Raw genomic sequence first — 25,613 nt, 5'->3', positions numbered from 1 at the left:
GCTCAGGTCATGATCTCAGGGTCCTGGGATCAAGCCCCGCATCGGGCACTCTGTCAGCAGAGAGCCTGCTTCCCCTCTCTCTCTCGGTCTGCCTCTCTGCTTACTTGTGATATCTGTCTGTCAAATCTGCCACCCAGGCACCCACAACTCTTGATTTCTTAATATTCTTTTCTCTAAACTTTATTATAAAAACATAGTGCATCATGTATATAAGACACAAATATGTGTTAATCAGCTATGGTGTTAGTAAGGATTCTTACTTATAATAGGTTATTAATAGTTATATTTTTGTGGAGGTCAAAGTTGTATGTGGATTTTGTTTTTTTTAGGATTCTATTTATTAGAGAGAGAAAGAGAAAGCATTTGCTGGGGGGCAAGAGCGGGGGAGGGGGAGGGAGAAGCAGACTCCCCCCTGAGTGCGGAGCCTTACATTGGGGCTCAGTCCCAGGACCCCAAGATCATGACCTGAGCCAAAACCAAGAGTCAGATGCTTCACTGACTGAGCCACCCAAGCACCGCTATATGTGGATTTTCAACTGCATGGGGGGAGTCGATGCCCCAACCCCCATGTTGTTTGTTCAGGGTCAACTGTATTTTAAAAGGCACTAAACAAGGGATTCCTGATTGACTCAGTCCGTTGAGCATCTGCCTTTGGCTCAGGTCATGATCCCAGAGTCCTGGGATCGAGTCCCGCATCGCATCTGGCTTTTTGCTCAGCAGGGAGCCTATTTCTCCCTCTGCCTGCCACTCTCACTGCTTGTGCTCACTCTAACAAATAAATAAATAAATAAAACCTTTAAAAAATATAAAATAAAATGCACTAAATGACATTAAGAACATGATATAAGACATGAAAGAAAAGGATACATCTGAATTTCAAAACCTTAAAAATCACAAAACTCAGGAAAAAATTAGAAGTAAAAGAAAAATCACTTCAGCAATGAAGATTAGACTAGAAGGAATACAGGAGCAAGTGAATGAGACATTTCATACACTAAGAAAAATAGAATCTAAAGAGGAGAGACATATTTAAAGTCAGAAAGAAATGAAGAGGTAAAAAGGATTCAAGAGACACTGATAAATATTTTGGACAAAGATTGTACACATAGATAATAGAAGTCTCCAAAGAAGAAAATGAAAGCAAAGAATGAGAATGAATAATAAAAATAATAAAGAAAACTTTAATGAAAACAAAAAGATGTTTCAAAATTATATACTGCATACCTGAGATTGACCCAAAACAATAACGAAGATATAGTCTAGTAAAATGAAAGGACTCTGATTTCAAACAAAACAAAATAAAGCAAAGCTCCTTGGACTTCTAGACAGAAGAGCAAAAGACCTAGAAAAGAAAAAATATTGATGAATCACTTCTACTCCTGAAACCAATATTACACTATATGTTAACTAACTAGAATTTAAATAAAAATTTGGAAGAAAGAAAATTAAATTCTCATCAGACTATTTAACAATAGTTTATGACAAAGGAAAATTGAGTGATGTTATTATATTCAAGGAGGTAAAATGTGAACATTTTCATAAACTGATTTTCATATAAAAGGCACAGACAAACTATTATAAACATGAATGAATATAGGAAACATCATTTCCATGGACCCATCCTGAGGAATCAACTAGACAATGAGATTTGGACAACCCCAATGACCAGAAATAAGAACTAGTGGTGAATAGGTGTAGAGACTCATTTCTGGACTCTCGATTCCATTCCATTGGTCTATATGTGCCAGTTATTGTGGCTTTGATTATTGTGCCTTTGCAGTCTAAGTTTTGAGATCAGGAAATATGAGTCCTCCAGCTTTGTTCTTTTACCAGGATTGCGTTGGAAATTATGATGTATCAATGTATTTTTCTTTGTGGGTTTTTCCCCCCCTTGGAATTCTTTGAGCTTTCTTGGATTCTGACATCTGACTAGTGGGAGTTCCACAAATAAATAAATAAAGTAAGGCAATTACTAATGAAATAATTCAAGAAATGGTCCCAAAACTGAAAGACATGATTCTGTAGATTGAGAGGGACCCATCAGTACCCACCACAATTGATAGAGAAATATCCACATAGGGAACATCATGGTAAAATGTTAGCTCATTTGGGCCAAGATCCTAAAGGGCTTTCAAAAGAGGGTGAGAAAAAACAGTTTATACAGAAAGGCTCAGGAATGAGAAAGGCATCTATTTTCCCAGACTCTAGCATATATGGAGACTAAGAGACAAGGAGCAAAGCCTGAAAACATTGGAAAGAAGAAAGAATGCAGGCTAGAATCCTGAATGGAAGCATACTCTCCCTTAACAGTGGTGATGGAATACAGACATTTCCATCAATGCCAGGTGGCCAGCTTGTCCAGAAAAGCACCGGAAGATGTTTTCCACCAAAAGTAGGGAATAAAACAAGGAAGAGGAAACAGGGACAGTTGAGATAATCAAGGGCACCCCCACAGTGATAGGGAAGAGAGATCCCAGGATAGCAGGGGGCTTGGCAGCCATAGATTGCAATAAGAGAACAGAGGCTTCGAGGCTAATGCTTTAAGGGCAGGAAGGAAACCAATAGGTTACCTGAGGTCTACAAATGTATCAAAGGCTCAATTCACATAAGCAACTTTTTGGAAATACGGCTGCAAATACCGTAAGATCCAACTGGAAGAACTGAAAGTGACTGCCTCTTTCGGGGGGAGAATCTGGGGTGGGGGAAGTAAGGTGGGTTAGGGGTTTGCTCTTTTTCTTTATAAGCCATCTAGAACTATTTAACCTAGATCTGTAGAATTTTGGTAAAGAATAATCTTTTTACGTGAAAAAACCATAGTGTCAAGCATTAAATATACAGTTATTTATGAGAGACTAAATGAGGGCTAAAGTGGGGAAGAACATGTAGGTTATATGCTCTGCAGTGTAAAAATAGCACAACTACTTTAAATGAGAAAAGAGAGTGAATACACAAAAAATAAAAGGAATTGTTAACTTCTCAATAATGACATGGGTATGGTATTATTAGTATGCCATTCTGAGATGGTTGTGCATATATTACAGAAGAAACATATGAATAATTGTAGACTATCCCAATTCTATCATCTCCTTTGCCCCCTGAGAACCAGGACTTTTAGTATGGAATCAAAGTATAAGTATCGATATAATATAGAACAGTCTCAATTTTAGTTGGAGATATTCACTAGATCTGCCTACCAAAAGACCTAGTTTTGCCCACTGAACGATGACCAACTCAGTAGCAATGACAACGAAGCTTCCTGGGGCCCAGACTGTGTTCTTGAGATACCATTTCCCATTAAAAGAAGAAGGACTTTTAGAAAAAAATACTGATTCCAGGACTGAGCAGGAAAGGTAGAAGATGAGACATAGCTGTATCAAGGAAGTTATCAAAAACTATTCATTTCATGTCAGAAGGATTCAGGAGCCAACCTAAGAGGCTCCTACCAGTTAAAAATCAGTGAGTTCAAATTTGAAGTGAACTTAAAACCATCAAATATTTTTAAATTGTGAATTCATCTTGGTATTTTTAAAAGTTAATTGATCGCTTTTGATAGATAAGAGGAAACAGATTTATTATCTTGAAAATAAGAAGGAGGAAAAAAACATTTATTCTGCCATTCCTATATGACCTAAACCACTGAATAACCAAATAATGTGAGAGGAAGCATTTATTTATAAAAAATGTTCCAACTAGTAACTGCAAAAGTAATGATGGAATTAGAATATTACAGTTTTACAACTCCCAGTGAATTAATGGATCTAGGCGTTGAGCACCAATGACTCCTAACAACATAAAAAGAGAAACAAAGCAGATATAATGTGTCTCCTGATAAAAGAACACATGACCCCTAGTCTTGCCAAAGGGATTGAACCAGAATCTTATAAAGCCCCTGCACCTAGCTTACAATTTTCAGGAAATACAAAAGACGGAGGAACATGCTAAATCCTACCATGAGTATGAAATCAGCAAATTCAGACTGTGGGAAGCTTTACAGGTCAAACAACCGAGATGCTTCCATAAATAAATTGTAGTTTAAAAACTATAGGAGGAAGGCCTATATGTTAAAAGTGAATTGAAAGATATATTGAAATTTTTAAATGGGTATAACTAAACTGTAAGGTCCAAGGATGCACATAAGTGAAAAAACCCAAGCAATTCCTTATGAAAATATTTCTTGGGGCCCCCGGGTAGCTCAGTGGGTTAAGCCTCTGCCTTTGGCCCAGGTCATGATCTCGGGGTCCTAGGATTGAGCCCCACATCAGGCTCTCTGCTCAACAGGGAGCCTGCTTCCCCCTCTCTCTCTGCCTGCCTCTCTGCCTACTTGTGATCTCTCTCTGTCAAATAAATAAATCTTTTTAAAAAAGAAAATAATTCTTTGTAATTATTTATATAATAATTTATAGTTTATAAAAATTGTAATTCCTACAAAGAATTATTCTTTATAAAGATAAAACTCAGAGTAGCGGCTACTTTTGGAGGGATGACGGGGATTATGGCTAGGATGGGGCATATAGAGGGGTTTCCTGGGTGCCTGGAAAAATCCGTCTTTCTTGACCTGGGTAGTGGTTACAAGGGTGTTTGCCTGATTATAATTCATTAAGTTACACATTCACTTTGTGTGGTTTTCTTTTCTTTTTTTTAACAGCTTTATTTTATTTTATTTTATTTTTGGAGATTTTATCTACTTATTTGACAGAGAGAGAGAGAGAGAGAGAGATCACAAGAAGGCAGAGAGGCAGAGAGAGAGGGGGAAGCAGGCTCCCTGCTGAGCAGAGAGCCCAATGTGGGGCTCGATCCTAGGACCCTGGGATCATGACCTGGGCCGAAGGCAGAGGCTTTAACCCACTGAGCCACTCAGGTAACCCCACTTTGTGTGGTTTTCTGTATCTGTATATAATAAAAACAAAAGGTTAAAAGAGAATGAAGGAGAATCCTGTTAAGAAAGAAGTCTAATAAAGAAGGTTAAGTGGAAAAAAAACCAGAATTATATTTACTCTATGGTCCAATTTTTTATGAAAAGTAGGGAAGTGGGCATATATACTCTCTGAACAGTCAACCAAGTTTAATAGTTATTACTTAACAGGGATCGATATTTTATAATTTCTTTGCAGTGTTTGACATATTGATTAATAGAGGAAAATCTAATAAATGATATATACATAGATATGTATATATGCACACATACACACATGCAAATACAGTTTTACTTTTTACTTTCAAATTATTTCAAGTTCACAAAAGAGTTCCTTGTAAAATATAAAGAAATCCTGTACATCCTTGACCCAGATTGATATTCATATTCCTTTTGGCTCATTTGCTCACTTTCTCTATTTGATAATTAGTTACAAATATCATGTCCCTTTACCTGTGAAGGCACTTCCAAGTATCTCCTAAAAATCAATGATATATACACATATTTAATTTTTTAATATGGAGAGAATATATAAGTATTAGTCTTGAAAACATGCAGGGATTTTATGTCAAATTAGATAAAGTGTGTGAAAATGCTATTTTAAGCTGCAAAGAATCATTATAAAAAAGAATGGATGTTTTGGGGCACCTGGGTGGCTCAGTGGGTTAAGCCTCTGCCTTAGGCTCAGGTCATGATCTCAGGGTCCTGGGATCGAGCCCCCCATTGGGCTCTCTGCTCAGCAGGGAGTCTGCTTCCTTTCTCTCTCTCTCTCTCTCTCTCTCTCTCTGCCTGCCTCTCTGCCTACCTGCGATCTCTGTCAAATAAATTTTTAAAAAAATTTTTTTTTAAATGGATGTTTTTTCCACTTGATATGCCTTAAGGTAATTGGTTGCTTCTATCTGAAGTTTAAAGAAATGTACCATTATCAGATTATATCCTCTGATAACACAACAATGAAGAAACAGCCAAAAATTGCAATCATTTTCAGTATTTGCTCTAAGCTTACTTGTAGTTTAATCTTAAATTCTTTTTTTAAAACTGCTAAATTCTTAATTACTCATTAATTTAATATTAGGGAAATCAGACATGAAGTTCTAGAGGGTGGCAGAAATTTGAAGAATACTCCCATGTCTCTATCAAATCACCTACAATGTGAGAAATCAACAGGAGCACCTGGCCTGGGTTTTTTTTTTTTTTTCTTTTCTTTCTTAGAGGTGCTCAAACCCAATGCAAGTTATGTACAGAGGGATATAAGTAAATAAAATCTGGTTTCCTAAAACGCACACACACACACACACACACACACACACCAAGACTTCATTTGGAAGATTTTGAAACACAATTTGTGGACTCTATCAGCTTTTTGTAAAGAAGAATGAAACCTTCTTTAGATAGTGTATAGATTCAAAATCCCCATAGTGCTTTTCAAGATTTTGACATATCTGGGTTTGGTCTATTTTTGTGCAGAATGAGAGTATCTTGCCAGAAAATATAGGGCCTGTTTCCATACTTTGTACTAAATTAAGCTGCACTGCACACTGAAATTATTTGACAAGTCCGTCAATTCTAAAAGCACGGTAATGAAAATACTAGTTTCCAAAATGTTTAGACAAAAAACTGTCACCCTGAAACACCTGAACTCTGACCGTGGACTGAAAAAAACTGTTCCCTGGGTTTGCATTTATGAATAAGGAGAATTAGCTCCTGGGCAGGCACTGGAAGAAGACTTCCCGAAGCCATCCTTCTTTCATTGTGAAAATAAAGCTCTTTTTCTTTAGAATTGACAGTTTGGGATTGCAGACAAGACGCAGTTCTGTTATGGACTGGAGCACAGAGGGAATGAGATGCGTTGGAGTTTCATGGAGTCCGAGGGGCCTCCCTTGCGGAAGGGTGGGAGGTGAAGTTCAGGAATGCTTAAAGGAGAGGGTGCTTCTCCACTAGGTAGAAGCAGTCATGGTACCCCCGTCTGCCCGCAGGTGAGCGAGATGGAAGTGAACGGGCAGTTTGAGTCGGTGTGCGAATCGGTGTTCAGCGAGCTGGAGTCGCAGGCGGTGGAGGCGCTGGACCTGCCGGTGCCCGGCTGTTTCCGCATGCGGAGCCACAGCTACGTGCGGGCCATCGAGAAGGGCTGCTCCCAGGATGACGAGTGCGTGTCCCTGCGGTCCTCCTCCCCACCGCGCACCACCACCACTGTGAGGACCATTCAGAGCAGCACCGGTGAGTGAGCAGAGCGCCTATCCCCCGCCCCCCCCCCCCCCCCGGGGGGGCCACCCCCCCGGCCCCCCCGGGGGGGGGCGGGGCGCCCCCCCCCCCCCCCCCCCCCCCCCCCCCCGGGGGCTGCCAGGAGCCTGGCCTCCCAGCCCCAGGCTACAGAATGTCTCAAAAGACTACACACGGTGTCCTCCTCGCTGTTATCACACAATCGCCAGGAACGTAATGCCACCCGTGCCCTACAAAGAATGGTTATGCCTCCCTGCCTGCCTCTGTCCCCTGGCTTTGGCCACATGCACAGTCCTCTCAGGCTCCATCTCTGGCATCAACAGAGAAACTTCAACTACAGCACCAAAGAGGGGAGGGTCTTTCCCAGATCCCGACACAGCATCCTAGCAGCCAGCAAACTCATCCCATCAGCTCCTGCTGGCCACAGACAGGCTCTTTTTGGGGGTGATCCTTAGGCAAGTGGGTTCCCCTAACTACTGAGCATCACACCATGAGAATGCCTTTTTTTAAAAAAATTCCAAGATATCCACAAAATGACTATCCCAAAAGACCAGAAATATCACTGTTAAGAAAATAGGGAAGAAACGGATGATCCAGATAGATTAATTGAACATCTTAGGAGTTTTCTTTCATTATAACAAAGACAGATTTCATTATTTTAAAACCTTCTCTCATATGTATAGAGCACCTCCTTTTCCCTTTAAAGTGCGGTCAGGTTTATGCAGTTAAACTGTATTTTTATCAGATTTTAAGCAGAGAGGCACAGAAGAGCTTCACTGGTTTCCATGACACTGAAACCTGCACGGGAATATAGCCATGGGTTAGATATGACAATGTGTGTGTTGGCGGGGTTTTTTCCATATTTATAACATTTGGGTCCAAGAAGAAAATCTCCTCCATCTTAACTAGGCTTAACTGTATGATTGATTTCAGTGTAACCCCGATACAGAGTAGTTCTACAAGAAGATCATCAAACCTTGAGTCATGGTAAATAAATCAATCAGAAGGAAAAGCCTGTGCCAGAATACCACAGTATTCAATGTTACTTCTAGGGCATCAAATGCCAGAAATGATCCTTCAGCCTAGAACTTTTACAGCCATGAGAAGTAATAGGTCCTCAAACCGAAGTTAAAATCCTACTAACTAGAGATACGGAATTGAGGTAGCAATTTGTAAGAAACCATGAGAGGTTAAACATGAGGAGTTCACCTCTGACCAATGCAAACTAAGGTATCAGGATCAGGGAGAAGGATGCTTCTGGAGAGCCCACAGGCTCCACGGCTCTGCAGGGAGCTCAGCCACACAGTGGATGCCCACTCTGGCTCACCAAGAAATTCCGCAAGAACACCCACAGATGAAGTTAACAAGTAAGGTTGACTTCTATAATGAAAAACAAATTTTCAGTCATCCATGGGCATATTTCTGTGTGTGTTTATGTTCATGCAGTGAGTGTAATTTGAAGACCTGCCCTGTGCCTACAGCACATCACTGTGTCTCTTACTGTTCCGCATTTGCACCACGCCCACCCCGCCCTTTCTCAGTGTCTAGTCTACGGCTCGCTCTAACAGTCTTGCCATCTGCCAGCTGTTTTCCTGTGCTGAAATCGCTCGTTACATACACAGTACGTGCATCCTTGCCTAGGAGTGTGAGGGGAAGGAAAAGGGCCAATGGCTGACTCCTTCCCCCTCAAGGAGCAATGCTGGGGATAAAGTGGCAAGAGACTCCAGACGGCTTTTTTCTGCTCACCTCTCAGAGGATTTGTGCTTTTGTCAGTGGAGACAATTTACTCACACCTCCCACATCCGTCCTCACCCTCGAGCTGTGCTCTTCACCCCACACAACAGGATGTCTGACCTTTCTGAGACCTTTCCCAGATACTCAGAGAGGTTCCTGGAGTTCAAACAATAGGACTGCTAGAGAAAACTCAGGGTGCCTGTTAAATCTGAATTTCAGATAGTCAATAATTTTGTAGTGGGAGTGTATCTCAAAGTTGCATGGGGCATACTTGTGCTAGAAAATGATTTGTCTCGTTTGGAGTATTTGCTAAATCAGACAAGCCTACCAGAGAAGGGGAATAGAATCTGGGAGGGTGTGCTGTGTTGCTCCTTTTAGAATACACATTGACTGGAGGGTCTTCAGCTGGGGACCTTAGGAGGGAGAACACCCCAAAACAGAGAGAGGTAAATGAAAATACCAGAGGTGATTACACCATTCCTTCTTGGGCTCTATGTGATTCATCGTAAGTACTGGGCCACATCCACCTGCCGGCAGCTCTCAGGGTGGGAAAGCTCCCTGCTTGGCTGTAGCTACAGGGGCTCAGAGGCAGGGAGAGGTGACCTGCTCCTCCCCCGAGGAGTGGGAAAGCATAAAATACCAGATTTTTGCACAGGACAACTGGTGACGTCACCCTTCATCACACTAAACATGATTGATGATCTCTACAGTCACAGAAAAATTAACAAGTTAAGGACTAAACCATGGTACTAGCTTCTAAGTAAGCCCAACAGACATTTTACGAATGTGACCTTAAGAATTCTAATATCGGGGCGCCTGGGTGGCTCAGCGGGTTAAAGCCTCTGCCTTCAGCTCAGGTCATGATCCCAGGGTCCTGGGATCGAGCCCCGCATCGGGCTCTCTGCTGGGCGGGGAGCCTGCTTCCCCCTCTCTCTCTGCCTGTCTCTCTGCCTACTTGTGATCTCTGTCTGTCAAATAAATAAATAAAATCTTTAAAAAAAAAAAAAAAGAATTCTAATATCACCTTGCAGTTTCTCTATGCCACAGATTTGTTCTTCTAAAAAGTCATCATTTTATGATATAATAAGGTTCTCCATTCATTCTACCCCTCCCATTACTCCTGTGTGCTCTTCTCCCTTTCACACACACACTTTTCCTTTTCTCTCCCATGATCTCAGTACTAGCATATTAATTTTCTTCTACTGGTTTCCTTCTTACATTGAATCAAATAGAATTTCCTGTAGAAAACACAGAAAATCTACTTTCTCATGGGACCTACTAATTTTTGAAAGGATGTGCTCATTTGGGGAAATCAGGAAACTACTTTGCTCTAATTTTAACCATTTCCCCCATGTACACAGGTCAGATTTGCACCCGTGTTCAGTAGGATGTGATGTCGATTCCTCCTTCTCCTTCTTTTCCTGTGCTCATTATTCTCGGATACTCACCGCCAATTCTTTTTCCTAAACTTCCTTTTGCCTGGAAAAAGTTCTTCGGTTTTGTCAACTGCAGTTATTACTATCATTTTTTTTCTCCACAACAATGCACATGCTGAGTCTTTGATTTTTGTGTCAGTCCGTTCTAACTATTCAGATTTGCAACACAATATATTAAGCTTTTCTCTTCCAGCCTTGTGCATTCTCCATATTAGCAAGATGAAATCACAAACAAAAATCCACAAGTGTCTTACCATGGTGAGATTGTCATGAGGATGGGCTCAGCCCTAAGTGGCCCTAACGATCCCCGAGCGACCTGAGCAAGAATGGTGACTTGTCCCAGAAAATCAGGGCAAAGTAGAAACTGAGTTAGAGAGTGACTTACAGTTATGCTTCTTTTGCTTTATTGACCTGTTGGCTTATGTAACTATCATAGAATCTTATATTCTCTCAGCCTGTAATCTGCTCCCAGCACTCAAGATCTCCCCATCTAATATGTGACAAGCTTTTATATAAAGCCACTGTACCCAAGACTACTAAGCTAGGATTAGAGATACTGTAGGAAAATACAATTTAACAGTAGAGCAATTAACCTCGGACTGTGAGAAAACAAGCACACTTACCTCAGTTGCCTGAATATTTTAGATAAAAGTAGAACTAGGTGCTGAAAATAAAGCCACACATCTACCTCAGGGTAGTGGTTAAAATAATACTCAATTATTGTATGGTTTCACTTATTTGGGGAACATAAGGAATAACACAGAGGACATTAGGAGAAGGAAAGGAAAAGTGAAGGGGGGCGGGGAATCAGAGGGGGAGTCAAACCACGAGAGACTGTGGACTCCGAGAAACAAACTGAGGTTTTAGAGTGGAGGGGAGCTGGGGGACGGGTGAGCCCAGTGGTGGGTATTGGAGCACTGGTGTTATTCGCAAACAATGAATCATGGAACACTATATCAGAAACTAATGATGTACTGTATGGTGACTAACGTAACACAATAAAAAATTTTTAAAAATAAAATACTCTGACAGAAATAGGCAAATAGAATTCTGGCTTTTTAAGAAAAGCATTCATTTTGAAATTACATGCTTTTCAAAGCAGCTTTATGTAACAATAATATAAATTGATAAAAGAGTAAGTAGGTTCATTTGCCACATTGTGGCTCTTAAAGTCTGGTGTATGTGCTCTGCTTTTTTTTTTTTATTTAGGGAAAGCTTTAAAAGTTGACAGAGTTGAGCTGATTTTTTCCTTCAAGAATCCCCCAGAGGGAAACTTGGGTGGCTCAGTCTGTTGAGCAGATGCTTTTGGCTCAGTTCGTAATCCCAGGGTCCTGGGATTGAGCCCCACATAGGGCTCCTTGCTCGGCAGGGAGTCTGCTTCTCCCTTTGCCTCTCCCCCTGCTTGTGCTTGTTCTCTCTCCCCCTATGTCAAATAAGTAAATAAAATCTGGAGGGAGGAGAGAGGGAGAGAGGGAAGGAAGGAAGGGAATTGTAAACAAAAAAGTAAAAAAAAAAAAAAAATTTTTTTTAAGCCTCCAGAAAGGTCAATGAGGCCAGGATAAAGCATCCCCCCAGGCCAACAGCGAGTGTCCCCCAGCCAGGGAATCAGCACAGTGCGCCCTCCTGGGTGTGGCTTGGGACCACAGTGAAACCAATATTTATACTTTTTTTGAATGAGATTATATTTTCTCTTAAATTGAGACATGCTCTTCTATAATCCTACTTCACAGTCTATCATTGCTGTCAACTCTGACCCACCCACTCAAGTTCTTGCTCAGTTTAGCAAAAGCAGGTACCCTTTGATCAGCTGAGGTCGGGGCTCAGGTTCCAAGAGTTCTTCCACTGGCTTGAGTCTTCACCCCCAATCACCCAACCCATGCAGGATACCCCGTCCAGGTACTTTCATGTACCCTACTTCATGCCCTTTCAGTCCCATACACCCTGCTTCCCACCCACCCCCAATAACAATAAAAATCCTTAACACACAAGATTGTGAGCAGAATAACATTAAGGCAATAATTTACATTTGCAATACGCATAGTAGGGATTCAATAATGGAGGAAGAAAGGGGAGAGGAAATGCAAAAAAATACTTGCTTTTATTGCGATATAACTGACATATTACATTGTGTATGTTTAAGATGTGCTACCTGTCGATTTGACACATTTCTATATTGGGATGTGATTATCAGCATCGCATTAGCTAACACCTCAAGTCACTTAATTATCATTTGTCTTTTGTGGTGAAAACATTTCAGATCTAGTCTTTTAGCAACTTTGAAGTATCTAATACAGTATTGTAGACTATAATCACGATGCTATGCATCAGATCTCCACAACTTATTCATCTTCTAACTGCAAGATTATGCTTTTGACCAATATCTCAATTCCGCCACCCCCTCAGCCCCTGTAACCACTATTCTACATTTACCAGTAGTTCAGCTTTTTCAGACTCCACATATACATGATATCATATAGTATTTGTCTTTATGTGACTTATTTGACTTAGCATAATGTCCTCAAGGTCCCATCCATGTTGTCAAAATGCCAGGATTTCTTTCTTTCTCGCAGCTGAATAATATGCTACTATAATATATAAACCACATCTTCTTCATCCATTGATGGACTTAGGTTGCTTCCATATCGTGGCTACTATTAATAACAAACAGCAGAAAAATACTTATATACCTCACAAACTGCATGTTTCATGATTGGATAATCAAGATAACTTTCCTAGGAAATAGCATCACTATTAAAACAAGCTGAATCATAAAACATTAGCAGAAAAAACTTCTACATCATCTAGTCCAGAGGTCTGCAAACTACCATCTATGGGCCAAATCCAGCCCTCCACCTATTTTTATAAAATTTTATTGGCACAAAGCCACTCTCATTAGTTTACACATGGCCTGTGGCTGCTTTCACTCTTTAACAGTAGACCTGAGCAGTTGTTGCAGAAAGCCAAAAATATTTACTATCTGAGCCTTTACTGAAAAAGGTTACCACCCCTGATCTAATCCCCTGTCCCCCATTTTAAGATAAGAAAACTAAGGTGGGCTTCTGTCTGGACACAAAGTCAGAATAAAACCCCCAATCCCCCAGCCATAGCTTTTGCTTGTTTGGGTCCCAGCTCTTGAAGTTATTGCATGATTGTAAGGTTAATCTGAGCTCATTTTCTTTACATGTGAAATGAAATTAGAGTGCTGCTTCTCTTGCCAGTGTTAATGACTACTTTTGGAGCATCCTTAGAGTTTGGAGAAAGCACACTTCTATTACGACGCACTAATTCAAATAATAGGTTGTTTTTATAAAGCGGTGAGAGAAAGGTTCAGAAGTCCAAGGGGACAGACAACAGCCAGAAGTGTTTTGAACAAAGGGCCTTTCTTTTCTAGTCAAGATAAGATCAAGTAGTAAATATTCAGATATTGCCTTGTTCCTCTGCTAATGAGGTTCCCTTCCTTGAATTTCTCCAACCATCCAAATAAAACTGTAGACCAGCCACTTACCCCCATCTGAGGGGGCTTTAAAAGGGAAAAAAAAAAAAAAAAAGGCATGATTTATAGCACAACTTATGCCTTTTACAAGGTTACTTCTCCGGTTTTTATATCTGAGAAAACGGACAGTGGTAACTTTCCAAAGCGTTTTGGCTATAACCTTCCCTATCTTCTGTGGGACACTTGAGTTGGAATTCTTCTGTATTCTAGTAGAAATATTATGAAATCGTAAGATGCAAAAGTCTTATTAGATAGAGAAAGAAATAAAGTCTGAAGCACTTCTTAGGCTTTCATCTCCTCTAGTTGTTTCACTGTATAGAAATCACCTCTCAGGGGCACCTGGCGGGCTCAGTGGGTTAAGCAGCTGCCTTCAGCTCAGATCATGATCTCAGGGTCCTGGGATCAAGCTCTGCACACAGAGAGGAGTCAGGATTTGTCTCTTCTTCTCCCTCTGCCCCTCCCCCTGCTTGTGCACTCTCTTGCGCCCTTTCTCTCTCAAATAAATAAAATCTTTGTTTAAAAAATCAGCTCCCAGGTATAGAGTGGCAAACTTCAAGATCCTGTGCCCTGTAGACAGTCCTGAAGGCCACCTTTGCCCATATGAGGGGTTGTCACATGACCAATCATGAAGGGGCTCCAAGGTTTTCTTGCCATAAGGGTTAATGTGAAGTTTGAATCAATAAGGAAGTAATAAATTAATAAGGATGATTATGAAATCATCAATAAGTATTATGTAAATTATACATTGAAATGCCTCTATCCTGGCTTTGATTTTAGAGCTCTCAATCTGGCTTACTTCATTAACAATGATAACAGCTAACCTTTCAGCACTTACTATTTGATAAGCATTTTGACCCAGCTGCATAGACTGTCTTGTGTAATCCTAATGAATATTCTAGGACACATAGGTAATATATTATCATTCTCATCATACAAAAAAAAATTGAGGCTTAATGAAGTTTATACAACTTAAGGCCCTACTGCTAGTAAAATTACAGAGCAGACTCTGAAATTCTCTTTACTGATCCATGAATGTTTAGTATAGTATATCTTGAAATAATTTAATACAAACCTGTCTGATCTAGAAGCTCTTTTTTTCTTTTTTTTTTTCCTTCTTTTAATCTACATATAATGTATTATTTGTTTTAGGGGTACAGGTCTGTGATTCTTCAGTCTTACACAATGTGCAGCACTCACCAGAGCACATACCCTCCCCAGTGTCCATCACCCAGCCATCCTATCCCTACCCTCCCACCCCCCAGCAACCCTCAGTTTGTTTCCTGAGATTAAGAGTCTCTTACGGTTTGTCTCCCTTTCTGGTTTCATCTTATTGCACTTTTCCCTCCCTTCCCCTATGATCCTCTGTCTTATTTCTCAAATTCCTCATATCAGCGAGATTATATGATAATTGTCTTTCTCTGATTGACTTATTTCACTCATTATAATACCCTCTAGTTCCATCCATGTCACTGCAAATGACAAGATTTTGTTTTTTGATGGCTGCATAGTATCCCATTATATATATACATACACACATATACACGCACACACACACACCACATATATATATATTCATATATATCTCACATTTTCTTTATTCATTCATCTATTAAGGGACATCTGGGCTCTCTCCATAGTTTGGCTATTGTGGACATTGTTGCTATAAACATTGGGGTGCATGTGCCCCTTCAGATCACTACATCTGTATCTTTGGGGTAAACACCCAGTAGTGCAATTGCTGGGTCATAGGGTAGCTCTATTTTTAATGTCTTGAGGAACCTCTGTACTGTTTTCCAGAGTGGCTACACCAGCTTGCATTCCCACAAACGGTATAGGAGGTTTCCCCTTTCTCCGCATCCTTGCCACACCTGTCGTTTCCTGACTTGTTAATTTGAGCCATTCTGACTGGTGTGAGGTGGTATCTCGCTGTGGTTTTGTTTTGTATAAGAAGCTCTCTTCTTTCATGCTCTCTTCCCACAAATTTTTATTTAGCTTCTGCCATGTTTGAAACCTATGTTTTCCTTAGATTTTTCTTTAAAAAAAAAAAATCCCTTTAAAAAAAAGTTTTGTTCATGTATTATTGACATGGTTTTTCATGTTGGTTTGTGTAAATGTGAAACACCTGTTTAAAGTTAAAGATGTAGGGGAAAAAATAAAGTTAAAGATGCAGGGGCGCCTGCGTGGCTCATTTCGTTGATCGGCAGCCTTGGGCTCAAGTCATGGTCCTGGGGTCCTGGAATCAAGTCCTGCATCGGGCTCCCTGCTCAGTGGGGAGCCTGCATCTCTCTCCACCTGCTGCTCCCCCTGCTTATGTGCTCTCTCTCTTTCTCTCTGACAAATAAATAAATAAAACCTTTTTTAAAAATAAATAAAGATGTAAAAAAATAGGAGAGGTGACTGAAGACAGCAGCATAGGAATTCCTGAGCTCATCTCCTCCCACGGACATAACAAATGTACAAGTACATATGGAGAAGTACCCTCTGGAAAAGACAGAATAACTACCTGAAGAAGCTCCTCCACAACAAAGTATAAAAATGCTGTCAAGACCAGTTGGAGAGGCAGAGATGCAATCCTGTGAAAATCCCAGCCCTAGTGCAGCTAGGGCTAGATATCACAAATATTGAACTTCTCCCTGAGGAGCAAGGGGTTTGTGCTCCACACCAAGCATCCCAACCCTTGGGAACTGCGCTGAAGAGATGAGCCTCCCAAAGTCTGGTTTTTAAAATGAATGGGGTACACATTCAGGAAAGCCATTAGGCTGTAGGGAATGGAGACTCCACTCTTGAAGGGTTCACACGCAGACTCCTTCACCCCAGGATCCAGCACAGAAGCAGCAGTTCATAAACCAACCACACAGTATAGGAAGGAAATTTATTTGCTCTCTTAAAGCACCTGCTAGAAAAACAGGAGCCTGTTGGGACTCTCTCCAGGGACAGAGATGTTGGCAGCACCATTTTTGGTATTCTCCCTCTCTCCTGCAAGCAAGGGCAGTGGCAGAGGCCATTTTTTCACTCTCCCTCTAGCCTGCTAGCTCTGACAGATGTGTCCCATCCTTGCACACCACTCCACCATGACCACATCTAAGCCAGTCAGTGGAGAGCCCTGGCCCTGAGCACTAGTCCAGCAAAGCGCTGCCACAGTTGCTCAGGGCATGCACCACAAAGAGGGAACATCCCTTCAGCACACTCCAGTGGCTGGATTGCCTTTTGGGCCCTATGGATCTGAAACAATTGGAGAAACAGGCAGGCTTGCACCCCAGGGCACTGCACTAACAGTAGACTGAAACACACCCCCAGTCCTCCTGTGAAAAAGGCTTATCTACTTGACCAGAAGCTTCAACCTGACAGGTATGCTTCCAGTTCTTCACACATCTAGAAACTATGGAAGTGCTCTCAGGGAATAAAAACTGAGGAATACCGTCTTTGAGCTCTCACTTGGCCTTGCTACAGTTTACTAATACCTCCGAGAAAGAAGTGCATATACTCACTTAGAGTCCATAATTTTCAACTGTCACTAAGGGGACACCTCCAGATCACTGGGTCTGGAGGCCAGCAGGGTTTATGACTATATTATGTGTATATTTGCCAACCTTAAATAAATAAATATATATATATATATATATATATATATATACACACACACACACACACATATCTATATATGTGTATATATATATGACTATATTATGTGTATATTTGCCTACCTTAAAATCTGCTGCCTAAGGGTCTAGTCCAATCAGCCTAAAACTAGGTATTGACTGAAATACCTCCCTCTGGAACACTCACAGATCTTGGCACACCCTCAACAACTAGGCCTTTCAAGAAAAAAGGCTGCTTAGACAATCACAAATTTTCTAGAGACAGCCAGGAGCTAGAGCAAGGTTATAGATGGGGTTTTTCTCCTACATAAGGCCACTCCTGTAAGACTGAGGGAGAGAGCTGTTTCACCTAATACACAGTAACAAACAGAGCTTCAAGCAAAATTAGGAGACAGGGAAATATGTTCCAAATCAAATAACAAGATAAAATCTCAGGAAAACATTAATGAAATGGAGAGAATTAATATTACCTAAGAAAGAGTTCAGAGTAATGTTCATAAAGATGCTCACCAAACTGAGGAAAAGAATGGGTGAACACAACAAAGAGATAGAAATATAAGAAAGTACTAAACAAGTCACAAAATGAAGACCACAATAACCAAATTGAAAAACATCCTAGAGAGGTTTAACAACAGACTAGATTAAGCACAAGATAGGATCCATGAGCTAAAAGACAGGGCAATGGAACTCACCCAAACAGAATAGCAAAAAAGAAGAAACACACCAAAATGTCAAGATAGCTTAAGAGACCTATGGGACAACATCAAGTGGAATATTTGCATTATAGGGTTTCCAGACAGAGAAGAGAGAAAGGGGAAGAAAACTTATTTGAAGAAATAATGGTTGAAAATTTCCTTAATCGAGGAAAGGAAGCAGACATCCAGACCTAGGAAGCCCAAAGAGTTCTAACAAGATGAACCCAAAGGGCCCCACACCAAGGCATATTATAATTGTCAAAAGTTAAGGATAATGATATGATCTTAAAAGCAGCAACAGAAAAGCAACTTGTTATGAGCAAGGAAACCCAGTAAGACCATCAGATTTCTCAGCAGAAACTTTGCAGGCCAGAGAAATGTGGCATAATATATTCAAAGTACTGAGAGGAAAAAACTTCCAACCAAGAATACTCTATCAAGCAAGGTTATCATTGAGAAGTGAAGGAAAGCTTTTCAGACGAACAAAAATTAAAGGAGTTAATGATGAATTTTAAAAGGAGCACTTTAAGTAGAAAAAGGAGACACTAGTTAGTAACAAGAAAAAATAATGAATGTGAAAATCTCACTAGTGAAAGTAAATATATAGTAAAGGCAGTGGGTAAAATGTTGGAGAGGTAAACCTGCTGTCAACTTAAAATAATTTGTTTTTTATATGGGCTTTTATACATAAGCCTCATAGTAATCACAAGCAAAAATCCGTAATAAATACACAGAAGGTAATTAGAAAGGAATCTAAGCACTATACAAAGTCATCAAACCACAAAAGAATAAACCAAGAGAAGAACAGAACAGAGAACTACAAAACAGGAAAAAAAAAATCAGCAAGGATATACCTATCAATTATTACTTTAAATGTAAATGGACTAAATTCTCCTATTAAAAGACAGAGTGACTGAATGGATTTTAAAAAATGAGACCCATCTATATCCTGCCTACAAGCGATTCAATTCAGACGTAAGTACACACACAGACTGAAACTGAAGAGACAGAAAAAGATATTTCAAGCAAATTGAAAACAAGAAAACAGGAGTAGCTATACTGATACCAGAAAAAAAACAGACTTTAAAGCAAAGACTGTAATAAAAGACAAAAATGGGCATTACATAATGATGAGGGGTTCAATCCAACAAGAAGACATAACACTCATAACTATTTAAGAACCCACCATAGGATCACTTAAATACAAAAAGCAAATACTAACAGACCTAAATGGAAAAATAGACAACTATACAATGCTAGTAGGGTTCTTTAATACCTCACTTACATGAATGAATAGATCAGACAGAAAATTAATAAGGAAATACCAAACTCAAAAAACACATTAGACCAAAGGGACTTAATAGATACATGCAGAACATTCCATCTAAAAGCAGAATACATATTCTTCACAAAAACACATAGAGTATTTTCCAGAATAGATCATATATTAGGCCACAAAACAAATCTCAAGAAATGTAAAAGACTGAAATCATATCAAGCATCTTTTCCAACTACAATAGGATGAAACCAAAAATCAATTACAAGAAAAAAATGGAAAAATCAAAAATATGTGGAGTAGAGATTTTTTTCAAAATTATGTGGAGATTAGGGGCACCTGGGTGGCTCAGTGGGTTAGGCCTCTGCCTTCAGCTCGGGTCATGATCTCAGGGTCCTGGGATCGAGTCCCAAATCCCCTCTCTGCTCAGTGGGGAGCCTGCTTCCTCCTCTCTCTCTCTGCCTGCCTCTCCGCCTGCTTGTGATTTCTGTCTGTCAAATAAATAAATAAAATCTTTAAAAAAAATTATGTGGAGATTAAACTACATATCACTGAACAAACAATGGGTCACAGAAATCAAAGAAGAAATTTAAAAATTCCATGAAACAAATGAAAATGAAAATATATTCCAAAAGCTATGGGATGGAGCAAAAACAATTTTAAGAGGCAAGTTCATAGTGATTTAGGCCTACCTCAAGAAACAAGAAAAATCTCAAATAAACAATCTAGCTTTATACCTAAACAGAACTAGAAAAACAAATAAATGCAAAAATAGTAGAAGGAAGGAAATAATTTAAAAAAACTGAGTTTTTTCTAAAAAGACAATAGAAAAAAAAAACACAATGAAATTAAGAGCTAGTTCTTTGAAAAGACTTTTTTTTAAATGAAGAAGCCTTTAACTAGACTAAGAATAGAAGTGAGAAGACTCAAATAAATAAAATCAGAAATGAAAGAAAAGTTACAACTCACACCAAAGAAATACAAAGGATCATAAGAGACTACTGTGAACAATTATACACCAAACTGGACAATCTAAAATAAATGGATAGGGCACCTGGGTGGCTCAGTGGGTTAAAGTCTCTTCCTTTGGCTCGGGTCATGATCCCAGGGTCCTGGGATCGAGCCCCGCATCGGGCTCTCTGCTCAGCAGGGAGCCTGCCTCCCCCTCTTTCTCTGCCTGCCTCTCTGCCTACTTGTGATCTCTGTCTAATAAATAAATAAAATCTTAAAAAATAATAAAAGAAATGGACAATTCCTACAAACTTATAGTCTTCCAAGACTGAATCATGAAAACAGAAAATGTGATAAAGCAATTACTAATAAGGATATTAAATCCATAAAAAAAAAAAAAAAAAAAAAAAACTCTCAACAAATGAAAGTCCAGGACCCAACAACTTCACTGGTGAATTCTACCAAACTTTCAAAGAAGATTTAATACCTATCCTGATCAAACTCTAAAAAACTGAAGAGGAGACACCCCTTCCAAAATCATTCTATGAGGCTAGCATTACCTTGACATGAAAACCAGATAAGGACACCACAAAAAAAGAATGTTATAGGCCAATACCCATAATGAATATAAATGCAAAAATCCTCAGCAAAATATTAGCAAACCAAATTCAGTATGATCAAATGGGTTTTATTTCAGGGATGCAAAGATCGTTCAGTATCCACAAGTCAATCATCATGTACACCACATTAACAAAATGAAGGATAAAAAATCATATCATCTCAAATACAGAAAAAGCATTTGACAAAATTCAACATTCATTTATGATTAAAGAAAAAAAAACTTTCAACAATGAGGGTAGAGAAGAAACATACCTCACATAATAAAGGCCATATATGACAAGCCTAAAGCTAACATCATACCCAATGGGGAAAAGCTGAAACTTTTCCCTTAAGATCAGGAACAAGTCAAGGATGCCCACTCTTGCCACTTCTTTCAATATAGTAGTGGAAGTCCTAGCCCAAGCAATTAAGCAGAGGGGGGAAAGGCATCCATTTTGGAAAGAAAGAAGTAAAACTGTGACTATTTGCAGACAATATGATTTTACATATAGAGAAGTAACCCTAGGGAAGCCTGGGTGGCTCAGTCAGTTAAGCATCTGCCTTCAACTCAGGTCATAATCCCAGAGTCCTGGGATGGAGCTCCACATCGGGCTCTCTGCTCAGCAGGGAGCATGTTTCTCCCTCTCCCTCTGCCTGCTGCACCCCTACTTGTGCGCTTTTGTGCTCCTCTCCCTCTGTGAAATAAATAAATAAGATCTTAAAAAAAAAAAAATCCTAAAGTAGTCCTAAAGACTCCACCAAAAAATGAAAAATGGATTCAGTTAGTTGGAGAATATAAAAATCAATATACAAAAATATGTTGCACTTGTGTACACTATTACTAACAATTGTAATTTTTATAATTACATCAAAAAGAATAAAATACCTAGGAATAAAGTTAACCGAGGTGAAAGTCCTGGACTCTGAAAACTATAAGACACTGATGAAAGCAACTGAAGAAGATAAAAGTAACAGGAGATATTCCAGGCTAGTGGATTGCAAGAATTAATATTGTTAAAGTGTCCCTATTACCCAAAGCAATCTATAGATTTAGTGCAATCCGTATGGAATTTCCAATGGCATTTTTCACAGAAACAGATCAATCCTAAAATTTGTATGAAACAACAAGAGATCCCAAATAGCCAAAGTAAACTTAAGAAAGAAGAACAAAGCTGGAGGCATTATGCTACCTGATTTCAAACTATACTACAAAGCTATGGTAATCAAAACAGTATGGTATCAGCATTGGAACAGAATAGAGAGCCCAGAAATAAATCCATGTATATGTAGTCAGTTAATGTATTATACTCATATAGTTTAACAAAAGAGGCAAGAACATAGAGTGGGGAAAGGACAGACTCTAATAAATGGTGCTGGGAAAATTGAACAGCCACATGTAAAAGAATGAAACTATACTACTATCTTATACCATATGCAAATATTAACTCAAAATGTATTAAAGATTCAAATGCAAGATAAGAAATCATGAAACACCTAGAAGATAAGCTCCCTGACCTTGGTCTTAGTAATATCTTTCAGAATCTGATTCTAGAAACAGTAACAAAAGCAAAAATGAACAAATGGGACTATCAAGTTAAAAAAAAGTTTCTGTACAACTAAAGAAACCATCAACAAAATAAAAAGGCAACCTACTGAATGGGAGAAAATATGTGCAAATCACATATCTAAATAAATGGTTAATTTCCAAAATATGTTTTAAAAACTCATATAACTCAGTAACAAGGGGAAAAATCCAGTTTAAAAATGAGCAAATAATCTGAATAGACCGTTTCCTAAAGAAGACATAAAGACAGCCAACAAGTATATGAAAAGATGTTCACCATCATTAATTATCAGGGAAATTCAAATCAAAACCACAATGAGCTATCACCTCACACCTGTCAGAATGGCTATTATTAATAAGACAACAAGTGTTGGCAGGAAAGGAACAAGTGGAGGAAAGGAACCATTGTGTACTGTTGGTAGGAAAGTAAGTTGATGCAACAACCTTGGAAAACAGTAGAGAGGTTCCCCCTAAGTTAAAAATAAAACTACTACATCATCCAACAATTCTACTTCTAAGTATTTATCTAAAGAAAACAAAAATAGTAATTTGAAAAGATATATGCACCTCTGAGTTCATTGCAGCATTATTTATAATGAACCACATATGTGCACACACACAGTGGAACACTTCTCAGCTATAAAAAAATGAATTAAAGTTTGCCATTTGCAACAACATGAATGGACCTTGAGAGTATTACACTAAGTGAAAAAAGCCAGAAAGAAAAAGACAAATATGATTTCACCTGTAACTGAAATTTTAAAAAAACAAACAAAAAATGAGCAAAACAAAACTCTTGGATACAGAGAACAGATTGGTGGTTGCCGGGGGCAGGAAGACTGGTGCATCAATGAATGGGTGAAAGAGACTAACATGTACAAGCTCCCAGCTGTAAGTCAGGAGGTAATGTAGAGCATAGGGACTATAGTCAATAACACTGTGTTGCAAATTCGAAAAGTTACTGAGAAAGTAAATCTTGAAAGTTCTCATCACAAGACAAAAAAAAAAAAAGATGTAAAGGAAGTAGCAATTAAAATGGATAATGTCCAACTCTTGATTTCAGTTCTGGTCATGATCTCAGAGGGTTGGGAGATGGAGCTCCATGTCAGGATGGGTGTGAAGCCTGCTTAAGATTCGCCTTCTTTCTACCCTCTGTCCCTCTGCTCTTCCCTCTCTAAAAATGAATGAATGAATGAATGAATGAATGAATGAATGAAATGGATAGAGAAAAAGCCTAAGAAAAATATTCTGGGTTAAAAATCCCATATTATGCTTTGTCATTTTGACATTATGACAGATTTAGAAGATCAAATATTCAATCTCTTGATCTAATTCTAGTATTGTCAGACAGCACTGAATAGAAGAACTTTTGCCAACTTGTGTAAACTGCTCTACGAACTGAGTAGGTGGTAAATTCTGTGCTGAGGCTGATAAAATGAGAAGAGGTAGTATTTTTCTGCTTAGCCTAACAGTTATATGTCAATTTTATCTCAGTAAAGCTGGACAGAAGTACTACAACAATATAATCCTGATCTGACTGGTCTTTTGAATGAATTGTCATTATTGGCAACTCAGTTACAAAGGGCAGTCAGAAAACACAATTTAGAAAATTGGATTCCTCTAAAATGAGTATTTATGAAATGGGAAATTTCTCAAAAAAATTAATGACACGACAATGTAGAACCTAACAATGCACTTCTTTATCTTTAGTTATAAAACAGTGTCCATGGAGGTATATTAATGAAATTGCCATTTTTAAAAGCCTTTATAATAGTCCAGAGTTTTCTGATCCAATTCATATTAAACTTTAACAAATATAGCAACATAATAGCTATTGAAAACCGTATTGTAATTGATGCTGACAGCCGGATGACCTACACAGTCATTTTGGTGGCATTATTTAGCTCCAGGTGGTAAATCTAAGAGCAGAGGGGCTGTTTTGTTGTTGTTGTTTGTTTGTTTGTTTGATTGATTGATTGATTTGCCAGAGAAAGAGAGATCACAAGTAGGCAGAGAGGCAGGCAAAGAGAGAAGAAGGGAAACAGGCTCCCTGCTGAGCAGAGTGCCTGAGGCAGGGCTCCATCCCAGGACCCTGAGATCATGACCTGGGCGGAAGGCAGAGGCTTAACCCACTGAGCCACCGGGCTACCCCCAGGAGGAGAGGTTTTATGTTTCTCTATTACTCTTGCTACTGCAATTCAGTCAAGCTTTCAGTACAACCTATAAATGCTACCAAGTGTCTTTATTTAGAAACAGATCAAAATGAATAGTACCATGACTTTACTATACTGGCAAATAAGAAACAATCTTATATACATTGTAATGATGAGCCAATGATGAGCCAATGAGCCAATGATTGTGTACGTATTAGCATTCTGAAAGCTCTCTTTGCCATCTGCTGGTGTCTTACTGACAAATTCTACCAACACATAGGTAACCGGTAGAAAAAAATGCAAAAAAGAAAAATTATCAGTGTTTGAGAATTCTAATAACCTTTCATTTAACTTAAAGAAGAAACTAACTAGTCTAAATTATCTCAAAGAGTGTGAAAAACTCAAAATTTAGTTTTTATCCTTATAATATGTTATGGTTTTATGGTTTCAGGGGATACATAATTACTAAAATTAACTTTGCTTAGCCAATTTCATATATTACATACACTGACAAGAGCTGTAACCAAGACAGAAATTCGTTAATTTCTGGATAGGACTGTCATCCTGTCTCTTAAAGACCAACCTTGAATTTCTTTTCCAGCTGATATTCTTATTGTCAAATATATTTCCCACAATTTTTAAAATTTAAGGAAAATTGATGCGTCCAATCATCTGCTGCTTTGCTTCTGAAAAACTTCTCTCTTCCGAAATTTTGATTATGGCCAAATCATCATAATGAGACAGTTCGTATCATTTTCAAAGAACTTCTTTCTATCAGCATTTTTAACTTTTTATAGATTTACAAGAAATTACAAAGATAGTACAAAGAAGTATCTTACATACTCCTCACTCAGTTTCCCCCCAACAGTTACATCTTATATACCTATAATACAATATCAAAACCAGGAAACTGCCATTGGTGCAATACATGGATAGTTCATATTTTATCACCAGTAGATTCCTGCCATCGCTGTAAAAGA

General features: G+C 39.0%; 1 protein-coding gene across 10 annotated transcripts in view; it reads left to right on the top strand.

Moving 5' to 3' along the window:
* Positions 1-25,613, top strand: part of DLGAP1 (DLG associated protein 1) — an 866,766-nt gene that overhangs the window by 683,973 nt on the left and 157,180 nt on the right. For all 10 annotated transcript variants that reach the window (XM_032875683.1, XM_032875682.1, XM_032875681.1 and 7 more), the window contains one exon: positions 6,889-7,129. In XM_032875683.1, coding sequence (XP_032731574.1) covers positions 6,889-7,129 — 241 coding nt within the window. The remainder of the gene's footprint in view (positions 1-6,888; positions 7,130-25,613) is intronic.

The sequence above is a fragment of the Lontra canadensis genome, unplaced genomic scaffold, assembly GCF_010015895.1.
Source record: "Lontra canadensis isolate GAN:19392208 unplaced genomic scaffold, GSC_riverotter_1.0 scaffold57, whole genome shotgun sequence".
NCBI classification, from domain to species: domain Eukaryota; kingdom Metazoa; phylum Chordata; class Mammalia; order Carnivora; family Mustelidae; genus Lontra; species Lontra canadensis.
Note: the sequence above shows the minus strand (reverse complement) of the source record. Positions and strands in the feature narration are given on the sequence as shown.